This window comes from Eschrichtius robustus, chromosome 1, assembly GCF_028021215.1.
Source record: "Eschrichtius robustus isolate mEscRob2 chromosome 1, mEscRob2.pri, whole genome shotgun sequence".
NCBI classification, from domain to species: Eukaryota; Metazoa; Chordata; class Mammalia; order Artiodactyla; family Eschrichtiidae; genus Eschrichtius; species Eschrichtius robustus.
In genome coordinates, this window is record NC_090824.1 from 192,158,578 (window position 1) to 192,178,204 (window position 19,627).

General features: G+C 42.9%; 1 protein-coding gene across 1 annotated transcript; it reads right to left on the minus strand.

The window, feature by feature from the left end:
* Positions 1–626: 626 nt before the first annotated feature.
* On the minus strand, positions 627–18,226 carry PHYH (phytanoyl-CoA 2-hydroxylase). The gene is made up of 9 exons (XM_068561596.1): positions 18,098–18,226; positions 14,440–14,498; positions 13,305–13,415; positions 12,498–12,666; positions 9,206–9,287; positions 7,623–7,804; positions 4,848–4,997; positions 2,825–2,956; positions 627–943 (listed from the first exon to the last, which is right to left on the minus strand). The coding sequence occupies exons 1-9, from the start codon at positions 18,170–18,172 to the stop codon at positions 890–892; spliced, it is 1,014 nt and encodes a 337-aa protein (XP_068417697.1). The 5' UTR covers positions 18,173–18,226; the 3' UTR covers positions 627–889.
* Positions 18,227–19,627: the final 1,401 nt, after the last annotated feature.

Consider the following 19,627-nt stretch of genomic DNA (forward strand, 5'->3'; position numbering starts at 1 on the left):
AGCTTAAACTGGGTGTTCTTATAGAGAAACTGACAAAAACGGTGAAGCTAGATTTAGGAAAACGTGCATAGCAGAATGACAAAAAAGGGGACTCTTTCTTATTAAAGCTTTAACTAGAATTTTTAAGAATAAGGACTGTGGCTCCTTGCTGCCCTCCGCTAGTGTACAAATGCAGTGCTCTATTAAATTCCCCCAGTTCACACCACTTGAAATCCAAATCAAAAGTATCTAACCATTTTCCAGGACCTTGAAAGAGGTTAGATTTCATTCGAAAATGCTGAAGGTTTTCAGCTGCCCTGCCCAATATGAATTGGCAGAGAAAGTTACCCTGGTCTTCTTGCTTGAGAGAAAAAGACTTGGAAAGATCCAGTCTTTAAGGAGGGTGGTTGGGCTGGAGAGGCCATGGAAGGAAATCCTGTGTCTGAACATGAGTTTCCACCCATATTTTTACTCCCTGATGCCCTTCTTAGGCCCTCCACTAACTGTGCCTCTAATATTCATTGTTCCAGATTTGAAAAGAAATCTCTCACAACGCAAAATTGGGAGGTGGTGGGCTTTGCGTTTCAGAACATTAATCCCTGCTTGGGTAAAGAGCTAATTGAGTGAAAGAAACTGATCGAACAGACTTCAATTATGCATCACCTTTATTAGTTGCAACCCCAAGTTTTCCTTAAAACAGTAATATTTCACTTTTACTGATCTTATATCCTTTAAAGCCACCCCACCGTGCTGCAGAATTACCCGTATGCAATTAAGTACCAGATCTGTGCACTTTGATTTTGTTAACAAGTGGATAGAAAAGATTACATCATCTCATTGAGAAAAGGTTTTCCTCCAAGACCTTGTTCTGTCCTGGTTTTCTTGAAAAGAGTTTGAGCAAAGGGCTGTTTCAAAGGTTGATTCTTTCTCCTTTCACGACGCGTGCTCGAAATCTCCAAACGTCCTGGAAATAATACCAAACACAGTGAGTTTATGGGACACTTTGATTTACCTATTCACCATAAGACAAAGTAGATTACTAGCATCTACAAGTGGTTAAATACAAAAAAAAAAGAAAAAAAAAACCCGTCCACAATAGTCGTAACAGTTAGTAAATAAACCACATTCTGATACTCCAATTAATGTACCTGCCAACATCTAAAATCATGTTTTGTAAGCCAAGACAGTGAGTCCCCACACTGTCAGTCTTGTTTTATTTGGCACTCGTGTTGATTACAGGTGTTGGAACTGGCTCTTAAGTCTGGTCACAATACAAACAGTTTAGTACCCAAGCTCCTGCTTTCCTTGGTGATGTTTGCCTGCCCCATTCTGAGTCATCTACCCCTGATTAGATCATTATCATGAAAATGATGTCCTGGGCTACTGGTTTGGTTTTTTTCTTCTTTGTTCCTAATAAAACAATTCAGACTTTCTTGTTTATTTTTGAGCAAACAGCAAGGTATCCTGGGAAGAACGATTTTGGAACTGGACCTGACTCTGAAATCTCCGTCACTTATGTAATTGAGGCCAATCTCTTGAACTCTTCATTTTCTCATTAAGAGCTTGGAGCTATAATGACTGCTCCACTGGGTTTTGGTGAAGAAAAGAAGAAAAGGGATATGAACGTGCTTTTGTATCTGACAAAGAACTCTATAGCAGAAGTTAGTATTGTTCTTTTAAGTAAAGCCAATAAACTATAGCTGAGAGAGTAACGAAAAATAAATACAGGAACTGATTCATTTAGTACAACTGTGACAGACCTCAAACATAATATATACATTTTTTTCCTGCCTTGAAATTCAGGGTGTTGGATGGAAGTTCCAGTTGGCAAAATATGTTGCCTTTGTAGGACATTTAAGTACTGGACAAAGGGAGAAGGACAAGACTTCCAGGATGTGCAAATGTGAGACCAGAGCATTTTCAGATGTGGGATACATTCATAGATTCTAAAGAGAAAAGGGGTTAAGGGTGGAGGAAGATTTGTGCGCTGGGAAGTTGTTTCAGAAGATGGTACCCTGCCTTTGGTGAGCAAAGCTCTTCAGAGTACCAGAAGGCCCTGAGTTATCATTACACTCAGCCTATTTGGGGGTCATGTCGCCCCCAGAATAGATGCACTTAATTATCTAATGCACATTTAACAAGTAGGGTCAGCTTCTCGGTTCAGATGCTAAAATGTACATAATCTACGATGCAAATAAGTTTATTTATTTGCCTTGACTGATAACTTGTAATCGATCAGCAGCAGCATGGAATGTTCACCAGTTAAAAACAAATCTACAGATGAGGTGTATTAATTAGGAAAGCATATGAAATGCTGTCTTACGCCCGCTACGACAAGCATCAGTGATCTCTCATCTCTGCTACATGCAGGCTCTCATTAAACTCCGGATGCAAACTGACCCAAACAAACACTTGCTTGAGAATTGCTTTCTGGGAGTCTTACTGGAATTCCAAATGCATATACTCTCTTCTTTCCAAACAAAGGAGGCCTATGATTGACAGCCCAAACCTTTAAAACGTGTGCGTTCAGAAGGTAGCCTTGTCCTGCATTTCCTCTCCTCTGAATTTGTTATCTACCTCCTCTCCTACCTGTCCGTTCTGCAACACGATGGCCTGCGCACCACAGGACAGCCCAGAGACTTACAGAATTCAGGCCTCCCACACTGGGGAAGCGAGCAGTACAAACAAACTCCACTGCCATTCTTAGGTCTCAGCAATGTTTCCGAAACGAGCTCTAAACCCAAGCATTTTATACTTTCAAATTAAATCAGGTATGAGAATTATTAAGCATCTGAAGAAAAGAAAAAAACCAAGATCTTTGCCTTGTCATTTCATACAAACATACCTTCAGGCTGACGTCTTTCACTCCATGGATTTTACTGGCTATCTCTAAAACTTCCTCTCCAATGTTTTCTTGACTGGTACCCTTCACATCGATGTAGTGGCAGTTGGCATCTGCAAAATGGCAGGAAATTGCCTGTGCAAAGTGAATCGATTCATGTTACAAAAAAACCCAAAAACAAACAAACAAAAAAACACCCCGTTAACACCAGCAACCAAGCAAGGAGGCTTCTTTTAGAAAGTCAGTTCTGTCACTGAGCATTTGATTTCTAGATTGAATGCTGTTCCCATGTGTCCTAAATCAGTCTCTTGATGGCTCAGCTGCTTTTTTTTTCCACCCAGCTAAAGGCTAATGGAGAAATTACAAGACGTTTTTCACTAGCTGTGTTATTTATTTTCCAAAGGTATATACGGGGCAGGGAACAGAATTATGTAAGTAAGAAGTCTTTAACTTTTTAGCATTTGATTTTTCTAATGAGTGGATACTGCCAAGTCCTACAAAGGAATGTATTGCAGGGTTTCTCATCACCTCAGTTACAGAAGTTACTCAGTTCAGTTTGTAATGAGTTGGTATTTCAATGGCCACAGATTATGGGGTGAAAAAACTGAAAAGACCTTGTAAGGAAAATAATAGGCAGACACCCCTCCTGAATCAAAAGGATGTTTAAAGCTTGATCACATTCACATACAATACCCATCTTGTTTCCTTTTGAAGGTAAGATGGAAGTTCCTTGGTTCTCCCCATTCTCGAAGGAGTTATAAACAGATCTAAGTTGCAAGGCGGTAGTTAAAACTCACCTTCCTTGTCACAGGTTAGTTATCTTAGGGTGACTGCACCCATCAGAAGAGCTTCCTACTTTGCCCCAAATATCAAATTTCTAGGCAGTTGAGTCACAAGCTTTATTTCCCATGGAAGCCCTAGTGCCATACCAAGCCATATTGGAGCCTGAGGCAAAAGGGAAAAAATGTACAGTCCTACCTGTACCCTTTTATGTATTTTTTAATGGTTAATATTTCCCCAAACATTAAAGTGGTTAAAAAATATTGAAAAATTACCAAGTCAGTATATTAAAACACATTATTTCCAGCATAGTGCCTGTACCCCTTTGCACAGTTCTGAGGGTCATGGTAGTGGAGGGTCTGACCTCGTCTTTAAAATTTTGGCATTGCACTCACCATGGATTTTTTGGCATTCATTTTGATTTTTTAAACTACTACATTAAAATATTATGTAGTTGGACTGCTGAGGTTTTGGGGTACCCCTGAGGGGGGTGCCTTCTTGCCTCATGCTCGTCCCGGTCCTGTTGAGCCTGGTGGATATTCGAATGAATGGAAGATGAAATCTGACAACTAACCCTCAGCCTCAGGGAGACAAAAGGGATTCTTGTGACAGACTGGAAAACTTCACTCAGCCCCAAAGAAGCCCCGAATATTTAGTATAAACAGCCACGGCATCGTAGGGAAATGTGAGCCCATAGTATCGTCAGATCTGCGGAATCTTAGAAAGGCAAGAAATCTGGGAATTTATGAGAAATTATGTCAATTTTTAATGTAAGCACTGAAATCATGAAATTGAAAACACTGAGGCTAAGGGGTGAAAAACATGGCCATATCTGATTTCCGGGTGGCCAATTCAGACCTTCCTTTCCGATCAATAATATTTTCCCCAGGAGCAATAATATTACAAACGTTCCTCTTATATGAGCTGTACACATTCCAGATGTTCTTATTTGGTATGTCTGCCTTTGCTTTTGCCTCTGAAACCATAGGCTAGCAGCTTCCAAGGAAGTAAGCTCTCCCTCTGAAGCAATTCCATGAATGTTCAGTAGGCTGGGATCCTGAGGTCACCTGGCTCCTTACTGCTGTGAGCAAGAAAGCATGAGGGAGGCAAATATATTTCGTGCTAAATAAACCGGACTAAAGGGCAGTTTAGTTAAAAGTCACAAATCCTTTAACTTTGACTATATCGCGGCACTTTTGTTCCTAAGCCGTCCGTCTTCAGAAAGAGCCGTGATGTGAACGCATACCTTCCGGAATCCTTGACTTTTGTTGCGACCAGATCCGTGGATGAGCAAAGGATGAAAGAAAACAGTGTCTCCTTTCTCCATCAGGAGGTGCACCCGGTCATTATTTTTGTCGTAGTCCTGGATGCCGTGGAACATGATGTTAACCCCTCCCTAAAACACGAGAGAAGCCAAGTCCAGATGTGAGGAAGCCACTAATTAAAACCCTTATCAATGACTCATCAGGAAAAAACAAAGCTTCTCTAAGTTCTTCCAAGAGAAACAGATAAATAAATTAGATTAAAAAAAAAAAAAAAAACCTTACATATACCAAAGCTTCTCAGATGACTGGTTTTAGAAAGCCACATGTTGATGTTAAAATCATGGACTTTTTAGACCAGATGAAAAATTTGGAATTTCCACCTACCCTTCATTACTGAATTATAAATGAAGATCTAGATCAGCTTTACATTTTGTGGTAATGCAGGAGACCACCTTTCCAGGTTAACCCATAATCATTCTTTCCCACCTGGAACTTGGCATAAATTATTCTTCTGTTACTCAAGAGCATCTCTGAGAAGCTAACTATTCTCCCAAACTAGGGGAGAGAAAATACTCAGTTTTTCTGGGCTGAAAAACCACTCATGTCACATGCAAAGTAAAGAAAGAATAGTAAATTATAACATTATGGGGACTTCCCTGGTGGCGCAGTGGTTAAGAATCCGCCTGCCAATGCAGGGGACACGGGTTTGAGCCCTGGTCCAGGAAGATCCCACATGCCGCAGAGCAACTAAGCCCGTGTGCCACAACTACTGAGCCTGTGCTCTAGAGCCCGCGAGCCACAACTCCTGAAGCCCGTGAGCCACAACTACTGAAGCCCGCGTACCTAGAGCCCGTGCTCCGCAACAAGAGAAGCCACCGCAATGAGAAGCCCGTGCACCGCAATGAAGAGTAGCCCCCGCTCGCCGCAACTAGAGAAAGCCCGCATGCAGTAACGAAGACCCAATGCAGCCAAAAATAAATAAATAAAATAAAGAATAATTTTAAAAAATAATAAATAAAACATTATGTTTGTTTATAACTATTTTCAAAGTTAGTTACTGTATTAGGTAATGGTTATGTCTTTATGGAAGAAGCTAAAACGAGAAGTGACAAAGTTTGCAAACCTTTATGGGTCTTTGGAGGGTAGCATCCCATTTCCTTTCCTAAGACTATCCCAAATACAAATTCCTTTTGGGGAATGACTACTTTTGTACTGCACTGTATTGGGACTTCGACCCAGTGAGCGTCTCTCGTGCACAGGGTTGATATGTAACCAAGATAAGCGAATCTGACCTCCCACTGTGGCCACTTTGAATCTGAGCAGAGGATCGAAGAGACCAGACATAGTCAGGGTTCACTGCCCATGCCAGGTACCCCACCCAACTGTTCCCACCGAGCAAGGACTCCCTCTTTCATTCCCCATCCCCCAACCCCCCGAGCTGGCCAGCCTTCCCACCGATTCTGCATGCCCCTGCAGCCCTCCAAAACATTCCCTTCGGCTGAAGTCAGTGAAAACCCACTTCTGTTGCTTGCACCAACCTTTCCTAAACCTCAACTTAATCGACGAATTTCAGATTTTATATCAGAATCTAGACTCAAATATTTTCACTTAGCACTAATCCTCAGTGCAAGAATTCTAACTAGGGGCTTCCCTGGTGGCTCAGTGGTTAAGAATCCGCCTGCCGATGCAGGGGACACGGGTTCGATCCCTGGCCTGGGAAGATCCCACGTGCCGCAGAGCACCTAAGCCCGTGCGCCACAACTACTGAGCCTGCGCTCTAGAGCCCGCGAGCCACAACTACTGAGCCTGCGTGCCACAACTACTGAAGCCCACGTACCTAGAGCCCGTGCTCCACAACAAGAAGACACTGCAGTGAGAAGCCCACACACCGCAACAAAGAGTAGCCCCCGCTCGCCGCAACTAGAGAAAGCCCGTGCGCAGCAACGAAGACCCAATGCAGCCAAAAATAAAATTAATTAATTTTTAAAAGAAAGAAGAATTTTCACTAGTTGGCACAGAAGTCCTGAGAGCCATATTCTTTACATCCCACGGAACCGTGTCCATTCTGTCTGCCTTAACAACAGGTGCTCTTCCCACCTTGATCATCATTATGGGATCTTTGAGACGTTATTGCCTTATACCTAAAACGCTAAGAGTCTCCTCTCTGGTTTCTCTGCCTCTGGACTCTTACACCTGCAGTAAATTCTGTGCCAGACCACAAGGTTATCGCTCTTGAAGAACCAATTTGATCTCACCACTCAAAGGCCCCAAAGCATTAAACAATCCTCCAGTATCATCAGCTGAATCGATAAACCGTGAACAGCCTCGTAACAGGATACTACTTAGTCCTCCCCAGAGCCTCTCTCTGCCGGTCTGTTCAGCTGGAAGGAGATGATCCCACTTCTTTACTGCGAGACCCACCAATCAGGGTGTAAGACTCATGTGGCACTTGGCACACACATCTGGTGTTGCCGTGTTTGTGTCTTACCTCTGCAGTTAGGCTTCATAATCTCAGATCTGTTATAGCATCACCAAAGTTCCCCACTTTGGTTGGCTTTCAAGCACTTGTTGAAAGAACAAAGACAATCATTTTCTCTGACATCCTTGAGTTTTCCCTGATCCTTATTCTAAATCCTAGAACAATGTTTTGCTAAGAAAGGAAATGTCATCTTATTGGCAAAGCTCCTTATATATACTGATGTGAAGTCAAAACAACAAAAGATTCTGATCAAGACTCAGCCGCCAGGCAGACTTACCTCCCACTGGGGATAATCGTGTGTTTTCAGGGGGCCTTTGTGTGTCCCTGGGAGCACGACCAGACAGCCGTTGTTCCGGTCGATGTGCTCCATGGCTGTCCAGGCACAAACGATGCTATTGCTGGGCCTGAAGGGGAAATAGTGCAGATCCTGGTGCAAGGGGTGACGGGATGTCTTCTTGCCTAAAACAGAACCTGCTGTTAAAATAAATAAACTCAAGTCTCAGAATTCTTCTCCTCTGCCTGAAAAACCAGAACAATGACCTATCCCTGCAAAAGCAAACAGATGAAACAATGCTAAAGAAAACCAGCCTCAACAGATAAGCACCAAATTGGAACACTGAATCAGCACAGTGACTCTGTCTTCTTTTTTGGCCATGCCGCGAGGCATGAGGGATCTTAGTTCCCCAACCAGGAATTGAACCCATGCCCCTTGCAGTGGAAGCATGGAATCCTAAGTGCTGGACTACCAGAGAATTCCCATCAGCACAGTAACTCTGGATCCTGTAATTCTTTCTGGGCTTCTGGTAGCCAAGGACTACTTTACACTATTTTCTAGCATGCTGTACATATGTCATCATCTCGACTGTGCTTTATTCCTTCCTAACTCTGGTTTGGGCACAGAGCTTAGTATTCCCAAAAAAAGGTTGATTAATTAAAGAGAGTGGTCAAATCTGAGGTCCTCTGATAGCCTTCAAAGTGGCTGATACAAAAAAATATATTCGTTAATTAACTAACTAACTAAATAAAAGGCCTCTCAGAGGTTTCCCCACCAAACTAGAAGCATTTGGTGTACAATCAATGTGGAGAATCAGAGATACTAGGCCCACATTTACATTTTTCCCAAGCTTTGCCCTCTGAACGTGGTTCCCCCAGGCCACCGGATCTCTCCAGGCAAGACGCCCAAGGAGGGAAAGACTTGATGTTAAATTACAGACCTGTCACATAAACCTCTCCCAGCCATCAGGAGGACGACAAAGTAGAAAAGGATCAAGAATCTCTAATGGCCGATTTACTACCGCTGGTACAGCTGAATTTCTCAGTGTGGCCCAAGAGCCATCTGCATTAGCATCTCTGGGTATGGTTAATAAAAATGCAGATTCCTGGGTTCTGTTTTCTGAATTGGTCTCTCTAGGAGGGAGGCCTTAGAAGCTACATTTTAGCAAGCACAGGAAAATTTAAGAATAACTGTGGTATATGATTTTTAAGAATAGTTTTAACTTTGATAGTAATAATAATGTCTTCAGATCAGGAAGGCAAGGTCCACACTCTCATGCATGGGTGAGAGTGGTAACAAGGCTTAGGGATGTTGAATAACAGGAGCCTCTGGGGTGTAGGGACAGTCGTGTTTACTAAACTGCATCTTTCAGAAGCCAGTTGTGTAAAAACCCAGCGATAACCCTATACTTCAATGTTTTTATGATGTAAGCTATCTTAAGACTTAAATAAAAGTACATATATTCATTTACGCAAAGTTTAGCAGTTGTACACATTGCTATTAGTTAGGACATCAACCTTATGTACTTAAACACTTTTTTTTTTGTTTTTGTTGTTGCTTTTCCTTTACAAATAAGAGCTCTTTACCAGAATCTGGAGGTTTGTTTATCAGCATTGTATGCATGGCCATAATATTGGGTCCAGTGAAGCACTCCACATATTTCAGAATCTAAGGGAAAGGGGGAAAAAAGTTCATGGGAAATCAGATACATAGGCAGGTGGCACAAAGTACATCTATCTATACAGGAACTCAGATGGCAATTGTTTAAAACAATCAATCGATATTTCACAACCTTGCAAACCAACCATGGAAAAGTCAGCAACTGGAAATCATTGGAAATTTACAACACTCTGAACTAGACAGGCTTTTTGGAGCCAGCTGGAAACGTGAGTGCTTCTTCTACAAGAGAGACATGAGTTTCTGTGAGACACCAACTGCAAAGGGCAGGAATGCCCTTCTTTCTACCAAAGCTGTTGCCAGTTGCCCAGTGAGAAGGCAGCTTCCTTTTCCTTCACGGAGACTCTTTGTAAGAAGGGACCACAAAAGGCCCCGACAGGTTTGCAGCTGTCATGAGTAACCCCGAGGGCAGGAGAACAGGGGCCTGGAGGCCACTTCACAATCAGCATGGCCGTTAATTCAACAACTCCTTCCTAAGGTCTCTGAACCAGGCAGAGTGACAGCAAATAGGGACACAACAGTGAACAAGATAAGCGGGTCCCTGCCCCAAAGGAGTTTATATGCTGGTGGGAAAAAAGATGTTAAACACATAATGACACGGGCGATGTGGCTGAGACCCACGCTACGAGGAATAAGCTGCAATGGGAGCAGGTGACAGGGAGGACCACCTCCTGCATCAGACCCACTAGAAAGGGGTAAAAAGCAGAAAGGACTCAACATTGCATGCCTCCTACCTGCCAGGGGCTTTCTATATATTGACACATCAGCTCGGTTAAGCCTCACAATAGTCCCTGAAAGTTAATGCCCCCATTCATTAATAATACTTTGAAATGAATGCCCCACACGAATAAGATGCCTAAGTTTGCAGAGCCAGTTAAATGAAAAAGATGGTATTCAAACTCCCTTTCTGTCTGACTCCAAAAAATGAAGCACATTCTACGGCTTTCTCACTATTTGATCTCTTGTGTATAAGGAATATTGGTAGTTTGAGTACGAAACACTTGAAATGTTACAAAAATCTCAGGAGTCAGGCCTCATGCTTGTTTTTTTAATAAGAAGTTTGTTTTTGTCTTTTTTTTTTTTTTTAGTATTCACTTAGGCTGCTATTTTCTAAACCTTCGTCATTCAAGAGCCATCCTCACCGTTTCTGTCCTGCTTTGCAGAATTTCCCAATATATTTAGCCAATATTCTCCCTAAATTAAATTAACTCACTTCTTTTACTTAGTTTTTTTTCTTTTTTAAAATATTTATTTATTTATTTTTTGGCTGCGTTGGGTCTTTGTTGCTGTGCACAGGTTTTCTCTCATTGCGGCAAGCGAGGGCTACTCTTCGTTGCAGTGCGCGGGCTTCTCATCGCGGTGGCTTCTCTTGTTGCGGAGCACAGGCTCTAGGCATGCGGGCTTCAGTAGTTGTGGCTCACGGGCTTAGTTGCTGCGTGGCATGTGGGATCTTCCCGGACCAGGGCTCAAACCCGTGTCCCCTGCATTGGCAGGCGGATTCTTAACCACTGCGCCACTAGGGAAGCCCCTCTTTTACTTAGTTTTATCCTGATTAATAATATTCTTGAAATCATGGATTTGAGGTGCTGGTTCATTTTTCCAATACATATTAAAATAAATACCCAGCTATTAAAAGAATGCCTACCTCCTAAAAATCATTGCATGAACCACCAGATATGTGGTTCACACGTTACAGAGGTAGGAAATCTGAAAGTCCCGATAGAGTTTAATCTACCACATGTTGCCTGTGATTTCCAGCTTTTTATCCTCAATCCACCCACACAACTTCCATTTCTATAACAGGACTTGAGGTTGGGAAGAATGCATGGCTCAGAGGGGCCACTTCTCCTCCCATCCCCAACCCAAGGGGCCCGACATCCCAGGTGGCTCAGCTGTACAGTCTTTCTTCATGAATCAGATTTTTTAACAGCACTTGAGGTTATAGTTTCTAATAAGTACTTTGTGCAAAGTGTCCTTTGAAACCATTCTAAATAAATGGTCATAAACTGTAGTACATTTATGCAATGGAATACTATGCAATAGTTTACAAAGTATAAAGTAGATCCATAGATACTAATATGGAAAGATGTCTCAGATCTACTGCAAGTGGAAAAACAAAGTGACAACCAGTATATTCCCTGTTACACAAAAGGTGGGGTTATACAGATATGCTTGATTATACCTGAAATAATTCTAGATGAATACATAAAAAAACTGAACAGTGAGTGGCGCTGGGGGTGGGAGAATTCACTTTTCATGTCCTTCTATACTATTTGGATGTTTTTATAAATATGAACTACTCTTAAAGAATAATTTTTAAAAAACTAGTTTACATTTATTTGTTTGCTTTTTTTTTTTTTTTTTTGGCTGCATTGGTTCTTGGTTGCTGGGCACAGGCTTTCTCTAGTTGCGGTGAGCAGGGGCTACTCTTAGTTGCAATGCATGGGCTTCTCATTGCGGTGGCTTCTCTTGTTGCAGAGCACAGGCTCTAGGCGCGCGGGCTTCAGCAGTTGTGGCTCGCGGGCTCTAGAGCGCAGGCTCAGTAGTTGTGGCACACGGGCTTAGTTGCGCCGCGGCATGTGGGATCTTCCTGGACCAGGGCTCAAACCCGTGTCCCCTACATTGGCAGGCGGATTCTTAACCACTGTGCCACCAGGGAGGCCCTAGTTTACATTTAAAAACAGACTCACACCTCTACTGACCAGATCATAAAACAAAAAGAAAAAATAAACGGATATTACAATAAATAGCCTCAGCACTATCACCCCTGTGGAAGTGCCTGTGTGAAGTGTGAGAAAGGCTCTCTCTTACCACAGAATTCCTGCTCTTCTTCACCAAAAATAATTAGCAAAAGCAGGATTTCTCAGTCTTGGCACTACTGACATTTTGGGCTGGATAATTCTTTGCTTGTGGGAAGGGGCTATTCTGTGCATTATAGCATCCCTGGGCCCAAGTAGCAGCATGTCTGACCTCTACCCATTAGAAGCCAACAGGACACCATTCCTCCTGCCTGACAAGCAAACACGTCTCCAGACATTGCCAAATGTCCATCTCTGGTTGAGAACCACCACTCTAGGACCCCAGTAGAAAAGGGCTAGCTAGATAAAGTAAAAAAAAATAATAATAATAATAATATATCAGAGGCAGGCATGCAGATGGGCAATTAGCTTAAAGAGAAAGGAACACAAGAAGGCCTTGAACCTCAGGGAGGGTGCAGTATCTGAAGAGTTCCTTATCTTCTTGGAAATCTTGGACCTTGGTAATCACTTTCTCATTTGGCACATACTCTGATTTTGCAATGGTCACATCTCTCATCACCATCAATCCCAGTGGTTTCACCTTCATTCTGCAGATTCTTTCAAACTCATCCCTAGAAAATTCAATTGGTAAATGATGTCATTACCGCAGGCTCCAAGCACCTCCCTGGCCTTGTTCTGTGGAAAGACTCGAAGGTTTGGGGGTGGTTTTTCTGCACCAAGTTGGCCTCTAGCCCCAGGTTGAATAGTTCTGATGGGAGGAAGGAGAAAATGGCCAACTCAGAAGTGCCTGCCTCCTAACCGTGAGGCTGAAACTTGCTCCCAGAATTCAAATATTCCTTACCTTAGCAGACCAGTGGGGAAATATTTGTGATTTGGTTTCATCTGAATAAAAGAGCAAACACTTCCCTAGCACTACAATAAGCCAGGCCCTGTTTAAAGTATTCTCTCTCTATTTTACCTATTTAGTCCTAAGAACAACTCTAGGACATAAGTACTGTTATTTCCCCCGTTTTGCAGATATGGAAACAGGCATGGAAAGGTTAAGGAATTGCCTCATACATACAGTGTTAAGCAACGGGGCTAAGATTAAAGCCAGCTACCCTGGCTCGAGCCCAGGTTCTAACAAACCACTTCCTAACAAACCCAATCCCTGAAAAATATCTGTACATACACAAGCTAATCTTACTCATATTCCCATTACACACATATAATACATATTTCTGTTATATAACAAATAGTGTTACTGTACCTAAAATATTGAATATCAGCATCAGACACCAAATTTTTAACGACAAGAAATCCATTTTCTTCATAAAATTTTCTCTGTTCTAGGCTTAGAACATTATTATCCCGAGTATACCTAAAGGAGAAAAAAATCTCAAATAAGTCCAATTTACAAATCACAACCTAACAATATGTATCAAGAACCTGAGAAATGTATGTACTCTTCCACTAAGCATTTTTATTTCTAAGACTTTAAGGAAATAATCTGAAAAAAATTTTTAAGCTTTAGATCCAAAGCATTAATTACTATCACCAAGAAATGGAGGAATAATTAACTAATCATATTATATCCATTCAATGGGATATGACTCAAGCATTAAAAATAAAGAGCATATAATAGCATGGACAATGCCTATTAAATTAAAATATGATGACAATGATGTAAAACCAAGACACTACTTGTTTTAAAAAAAGACTATAAAGAAATACAAAAAAAATTTTTTAATAGTGATTGCCTTTATGTAATGGTATTATGGATGATGTTTTTTTAATTCCTCCTATTTCTCTGATTTTAAAATTTATTCTGTAATGAATATGTATTTCAGTTGGGAAACTAATATATTTTATGATGGGTTTTTCAGATGGGAAACTGATATATTTTATGTTTTTAATTGTCTAGTTCATGCATTCACAGAAGAAATCAAAGTAACAAAAATCTAAATAAGTGTACAGCACACACACACAAACTCAGATCACCTTGTCCATTACTCTGGTTTGGAACTGTGACCCTATGAGAATATTCCATGGAGATCAATGTTTTCCACTTCAAAGGTGGTTTTAAGACAAACCAAAGATGCTAGCTAATACATCAGACTAACCAAACAACAGACTAATTTAAATGAGATGTACCATGCCTGAATTTTACAAAATAAGATTATGCACTTTCTCACATTTTTCCTCCTTTCTGAACTTTAAAATACATATAGAAAAAGTCAGGGTCTTCAAAATTTTCCATGATCGTTAGAACAAATCCTGGAAATGGAGGATTTGTATAATGAATTCTCATCGGGCAACATGTATTTTATATCCTAGTTACCACTAGAAAAAAAAAAACCTTTAAATACATTGTATGGTTAAAAATTAAAATTAGATTTACTCACTGGAATTGTTGAGGGTGGAAACTGCCAGGAGGAACAGTCCCTGAAGTGTGGTGAGATATCTAGGATGTGAGTTAAGGCAAATAAAGTAAAATTTAGGTGTCAACCTTTTCTAGGAACGGTCTGCCCTGGATTGGTTTTCACAAGGGAAGACGGGCCCTAAATGGTCACCAAGCAAACTGATTACACACGTAAGCTCTGATGCACTGCTGCTTACCTCATTTCATTTCACAATAGCCTGAGGAGGTGGCTGGGAGCCAGGAGCTTTATTATTCCTGTTGCATAGAGCAGGAACCCTAGGCTAGGAGAGCTCAGTAACTAGTCCAGGGTCACCCAGCAGAAAACAGCTGAGCCAAGGCTTCCACACGGTATTCAGAGTTTATATCTATTCCATTCCCCCTGGCTATTTCTCCTACCAAACTACTGAACGAATAAAAATGGAAAGGCTCTATTCTAGAAATAAGGAGAAACATGTGCTATTCAAAAGAGGAATTTAACTTAGTAGGAGTCTAGTCCAAAATATTAGCAATATTGGCTGGTCATTAGAAAAAAAAAAGTCTACCTTTAAAGAAAATGTTTGCCAACCCTGGCTCAAGACTAGGACTGTTGGGACTTGCCTGGTGGCACAGTGGTTAAGAAACCGCCTGCCAATGCAGGGGACTCGGGTTCGATCCCTGATCTGGGAAGATCCCACATGCCGCGGAGCAACTAAGCCCGTGCGCCACAACTACTGAGCCTGCACTCTAGAGCCCGTGAGCCACAACTGCTGAGCCCCCGTGACACAACTACTGAAGCCCGTGCGTCTACAGCCCGTGCTCTGCAACAAGAGAAACCACCTCAATGAGAAGCCCGCACACCATAGTGAAAGAGTAGTCCCCACTCGCCGCAACTAGAGAAAGCCCACGAACAGCAACGAAGACCCAACACAGCCAAAAATAAATAAATAAATAAATAAATTATAAAAGAAAGAAACGAAACTGAGTTATTTGTAGTGAGGTGGATGGCCCTAGAGTCTGTCATACAGAGTGAAATAAGTCAGAAAGAGATAAACAAATATATGCTAACACATATATGGAATCTAAAAAAGAAAATGCTTCTGATGAACATAGGGGCAGGACAGGAATAAAGATGCAGATGTAGAGAATGGACTTGAGGACATGGGGAGGGGGAAGTGCAAGATGGGACGAAGTGAGAGAGTTGCATTGACATATATACACTACCAAATGTAAAATAGATAGTGGGAAGCAGCCGCATAGCACAGGGAGATCAGCTCGGTGCTTTGTGACCACCTAGAGGGGTGGGTTAGGGAGGGTGGGAGAGAGACGCAAGAGGGAGGAGATATGGGGATATATGTATATGTATAGCTGACTCACTTTGCGATACAGCAGAAACTAACACACTATTGTAGAGCAATTATACTCCAATAAAGATGTTAAAAAAAAAAAAGACAACCCAAAGAACAGGAGAAAATGTTTGCAATCATATATCTGATAGGGGACGTGTATCTAGAATATAATAAAGAACTATTACAACGCAATAATAAAAAGATAAATAACCCAATTAAAAATTGACAAAGGAGGGACTTCCCTGGAGGTCCAGTGGTCAAGACTCCACGCTCCCAATGCAGAGGGCACAGATTCGATCCCTGGTTGGGGGACTAAGATCCCGCATGCTGCACACCACAGCCAAAAAAAAAAAAAAAAAATTAAAAAGAAAAAAAGAAACACTAGTTGCCTTAGATTTAAGATTTGCAGCGATACAGCCTTTCACAGGCCTCTGAATTACCTATGGTTTCTCAAAGAAAAAAAAAGTCTATAAACAATGACTCCAAGAAAAATATGATCCACATAGTAGAGTATCTTTTTAAATATCTTAAAGAACTTAGAAATTCCTTTTTGTTTTCTATCCAGTAATCACAGATGACTGACTTAGCATCTTGGTTTTTTTCTTCTCATTTTTTTCATTGTTTCTTTAGCTTAAAGAGTTACTTTCAGAATGTCACTTCTCTTAAACATTTTATCCTTTTTGAATGATGTCTTTATATAACTGGGGACAATATAATAGTCAAGGAGATGGGAATTCCCTGGAGGTTCAATGGTTAGGACTCGTCGCTCTCACTGTGTAGGGCCCAGGTTCAATTACTGGTCGGGGAACTAAGATCCCACAAGCCACGTGGTGAGGCCAAAAAAAAACGTCAAGGAGAGAGGCAGGCGCCAGGAGTCAAGAGTTACCAGCTACTGTGTTTTCCCCAAGGGAGAGAGTTAACCTCTTTGTCAACTGTTCTCAGCAAAAAGCCAGGACAGTCCCAATATCAGTCCCGAACCGCAACGAAGAGTAGCCCCCGCTGGCAGCAACTAGAGAAAGCCCACGCGCAGCAACGAAGACCCAACGCAGCCAGAAATAAATAAATAAAATAAGTAAATTTATTAACAAAATAAATAAAAATAAAAGTCTTGACAGTCTGGGCCCGGAAACCTGAATCTAGTTCCAGTTATATCTAGTCCCAGTATATTGGTGGTTCTCACAATTACAATGTATCAGAAACAAGTGCAAACAGATCGCTGGGCCCCATGCCTAGGTATTTTGATACCACAGGTCTGAGATGAGCCTGAGTATCTGCGTTTTTAACAATTACCCAGGTGACGCTGATACTGCTGGTCCGGGGACTGCAGTTTGACAACCACTGCTTCCCTTAATGACCTTGGTCAGGAGTTTTCATCTCTCCTAGCGTCACTGTTTTCTCAACTGTAAAATGAGATTACAGAGTCACCTGGGTTCCCTTCATCGGTTTGTGGATGAGATTTTAAAGTGACAACGATTCTGATTCATCAAGGCTTGGAATTCAGCAGAGAGAGCAATAGTGAAAGTAAAAGAAACAGCCAGTAAGATCGTTTTAGGAAAGATTTCAGGATCCTAAATATAGCAGAACAGGTCACAAGGGAACAAAATCCCAGGCCCAGTTTTCTGCGAAGCTTCCAAAAGTTCGCGCTGAACGAGAACACTTAATCTGAGCAGACAAAAACAATTCTATAGATCAACTTGACTTCTGTGTCGCACAGTGACATCTCTCTGGATCCAACGCCCGTAGCGCACACATGCTCCCGGGGATTAACTTCTCAAGGCCTGACCAGGAGCGGACACGGGGCACCCAGCCCTTCTCCAGGGGACAGTGTAAGCTCCACGGGGCTCCCCTGGAGAAGGAAGAGCTGGGGGGCGGCTCCGCCCTGAGAGGGCTCCGCGGCTCCTCCAGGTAGCTCTGCGCCCCCGTTTACGGTCTCGGTGTCTGGGCAGCCGCGGCCATCAGGCGCGGCCAAGTGCAGAAAGCGACAAGGCAGCAGAGAGCAGGCCCGCTCGGTAACGACTTCCCATCCCCCCCCAAAGCCGGGGAACAGAGGCCCTGAGGGCCCGGAAGGCTGCAGCGACGCCACTCCAGTCGCTGGGGCCAGCAGTCCCGGGCCTACCGGGCGGGCCGGTCCCCTCTGGGGCCTTGGGGACCACCGGCTCCTGGGGACGCACCTGTCCTCGCCCCCAGGGCCCGGAAGAGACGTGACCATCACGGGGACAGGCGGCACGGAGCAAGTAAGAGCCGGCGCGGCGGCTGTGTGATGCGCCCTGATAGCCACCACCCTTCCAGCTCGAGCCCCGCGCACCCAAAGGATACGACGGCCCCGGCCGAGCGGCCGCCGAGGTGTCGCAGCAAGACGCGCAGGCGGGCGGAGGCGCGATCCTTGTCCATGGCATCGGGCGCGGGGGGGACACCCCGTGGCCCGGCCTCGGCCGCACTTAACTCTGCGGGCGACCCCGCCTCCGCGCGGCGGGCGGGGCTTGGCACGGACGCAGCTCAACCCGGGCCGCGGCGCTCGCGGAAGCGCCGCCTCCGGGGTGCGGCCTAGGGCGCTGCGCGCAGCTTCACGTGGCGACCACAGCGCTGGGCCGCTGCCTGCGCCCCTTGCTTCTAGCAGATCGCAGAGGTCATCTTTGTCACACAGAGCAGGAAGCTAGTCCCCAAGGGCTCAGTCACTAGGGTAAGATCGCCCAGGAAGAAATCCAGCCAGAACATAACTCATGCTTAATGGCATAGTTTCCACTTATTTTATGCTGTATGACTGATCCTTCCACTAAACTGCTGAAGGAATAAAAATTCAAATGTTCAGCCCTGGAAGTAACATGTGCTTTCCAAAAGAGACCTTTAATTTAGTGGGAATCCAGTCCGAAATATTAGAAACAGTTTGGTCATTTTAAAAAAGTGTAGGAAATAAATGATTCTATGAAATGTCTAAACCACGGTCTGCTATAACATTATTTTTTATTTTTCTATTTTTATTTTTTTGGCGGGCCACGCAGCATGCGGGATATTAGTTCCCCGACCAGGGATGGAACCCGTGCCCCCTGCAATGGAAGCACGGGGGCCCTAACCACTGGACTGCCAGGGAATACCCTAATTTTAAATTTAGTAAAGAACTAGAATTTTTTTTTTTTTTTTCCCCCCAATGGGATGAGTTTGGGGATGAGTGCGTGAAACCATCACCACCATCAAGGACATAAACATCCATTGCCTCTCAGTTTCCTCCCACACTGTTTATCTCATTTGTGTGTGTGTGTGTGTGTGTGTGTATGTGTGTGTGTGTGTATGTGTGTGGTAAGAACACAGCATAAGATCTACCTTCTTAGCAAATGTTAAGTACAGGATGAAGCATTTTTAGCTACAGGCACTATGCTGTATTGCAGATCTCCAGAACTGTTTTATCTTGCATAACTGAAACTTTGGACCCACCTCTCCATGTCTTCCTCCCATGCCCTGGTAACCATCATTCTCCTCTGTGCTTCTATGAGGTTGACTTTTTTTTTTTTTTTTGAGGTTGACTCCTTTAGATTCCACATACAAGTAGTATCATGTAGTATTTGTCCTTCTGTGATTAGCTTATTTCACTTAGCATTATGCTCTCAAGGTTTATCCATGTTGTCGCAAATGGCAGGATTTTCTTCTCTATTAAGGCTGAATAACATTCCATTGTATGTATATACCCTGTCATCTTTACCCATTCATCCACTGATGGACACTTAGGTTGTTTCCATATCTTGGCTATTGTAATAATGCTGCAGTGAACATGGGGGTGTATGTATCTCTTTGAGATCCTGATTTCAGTTCATTCGCATAAATACCTAGAACTGGGGTTGCTCGATCATATGG

Excerpts from the sequence above, each read along its gene's own strand:
- PHYH (XM_068561596.1), bottom strand. The coding sequence starts at position 18,172 with ATGGACAAGGATCGCGCCTCCGCCCGCCTGCGCGTCTTGCTGCGACAC. Across the intron at positions 12,667-13,304 it reads GCTGATATTCAATATTTTAG|GGATGAGTTTGAAAGAATCT; the intron begins GTACAGTAACAC and ends TGAATTTTCTAG. Across the intron at positions 2,957-4,847 it reads AAAGTCAAGGATTCCGGAAG|GCAATTTCCTGCCATTTTGC; the intron begins GTATGCGTTCAC and ends CACTTTGCACAG.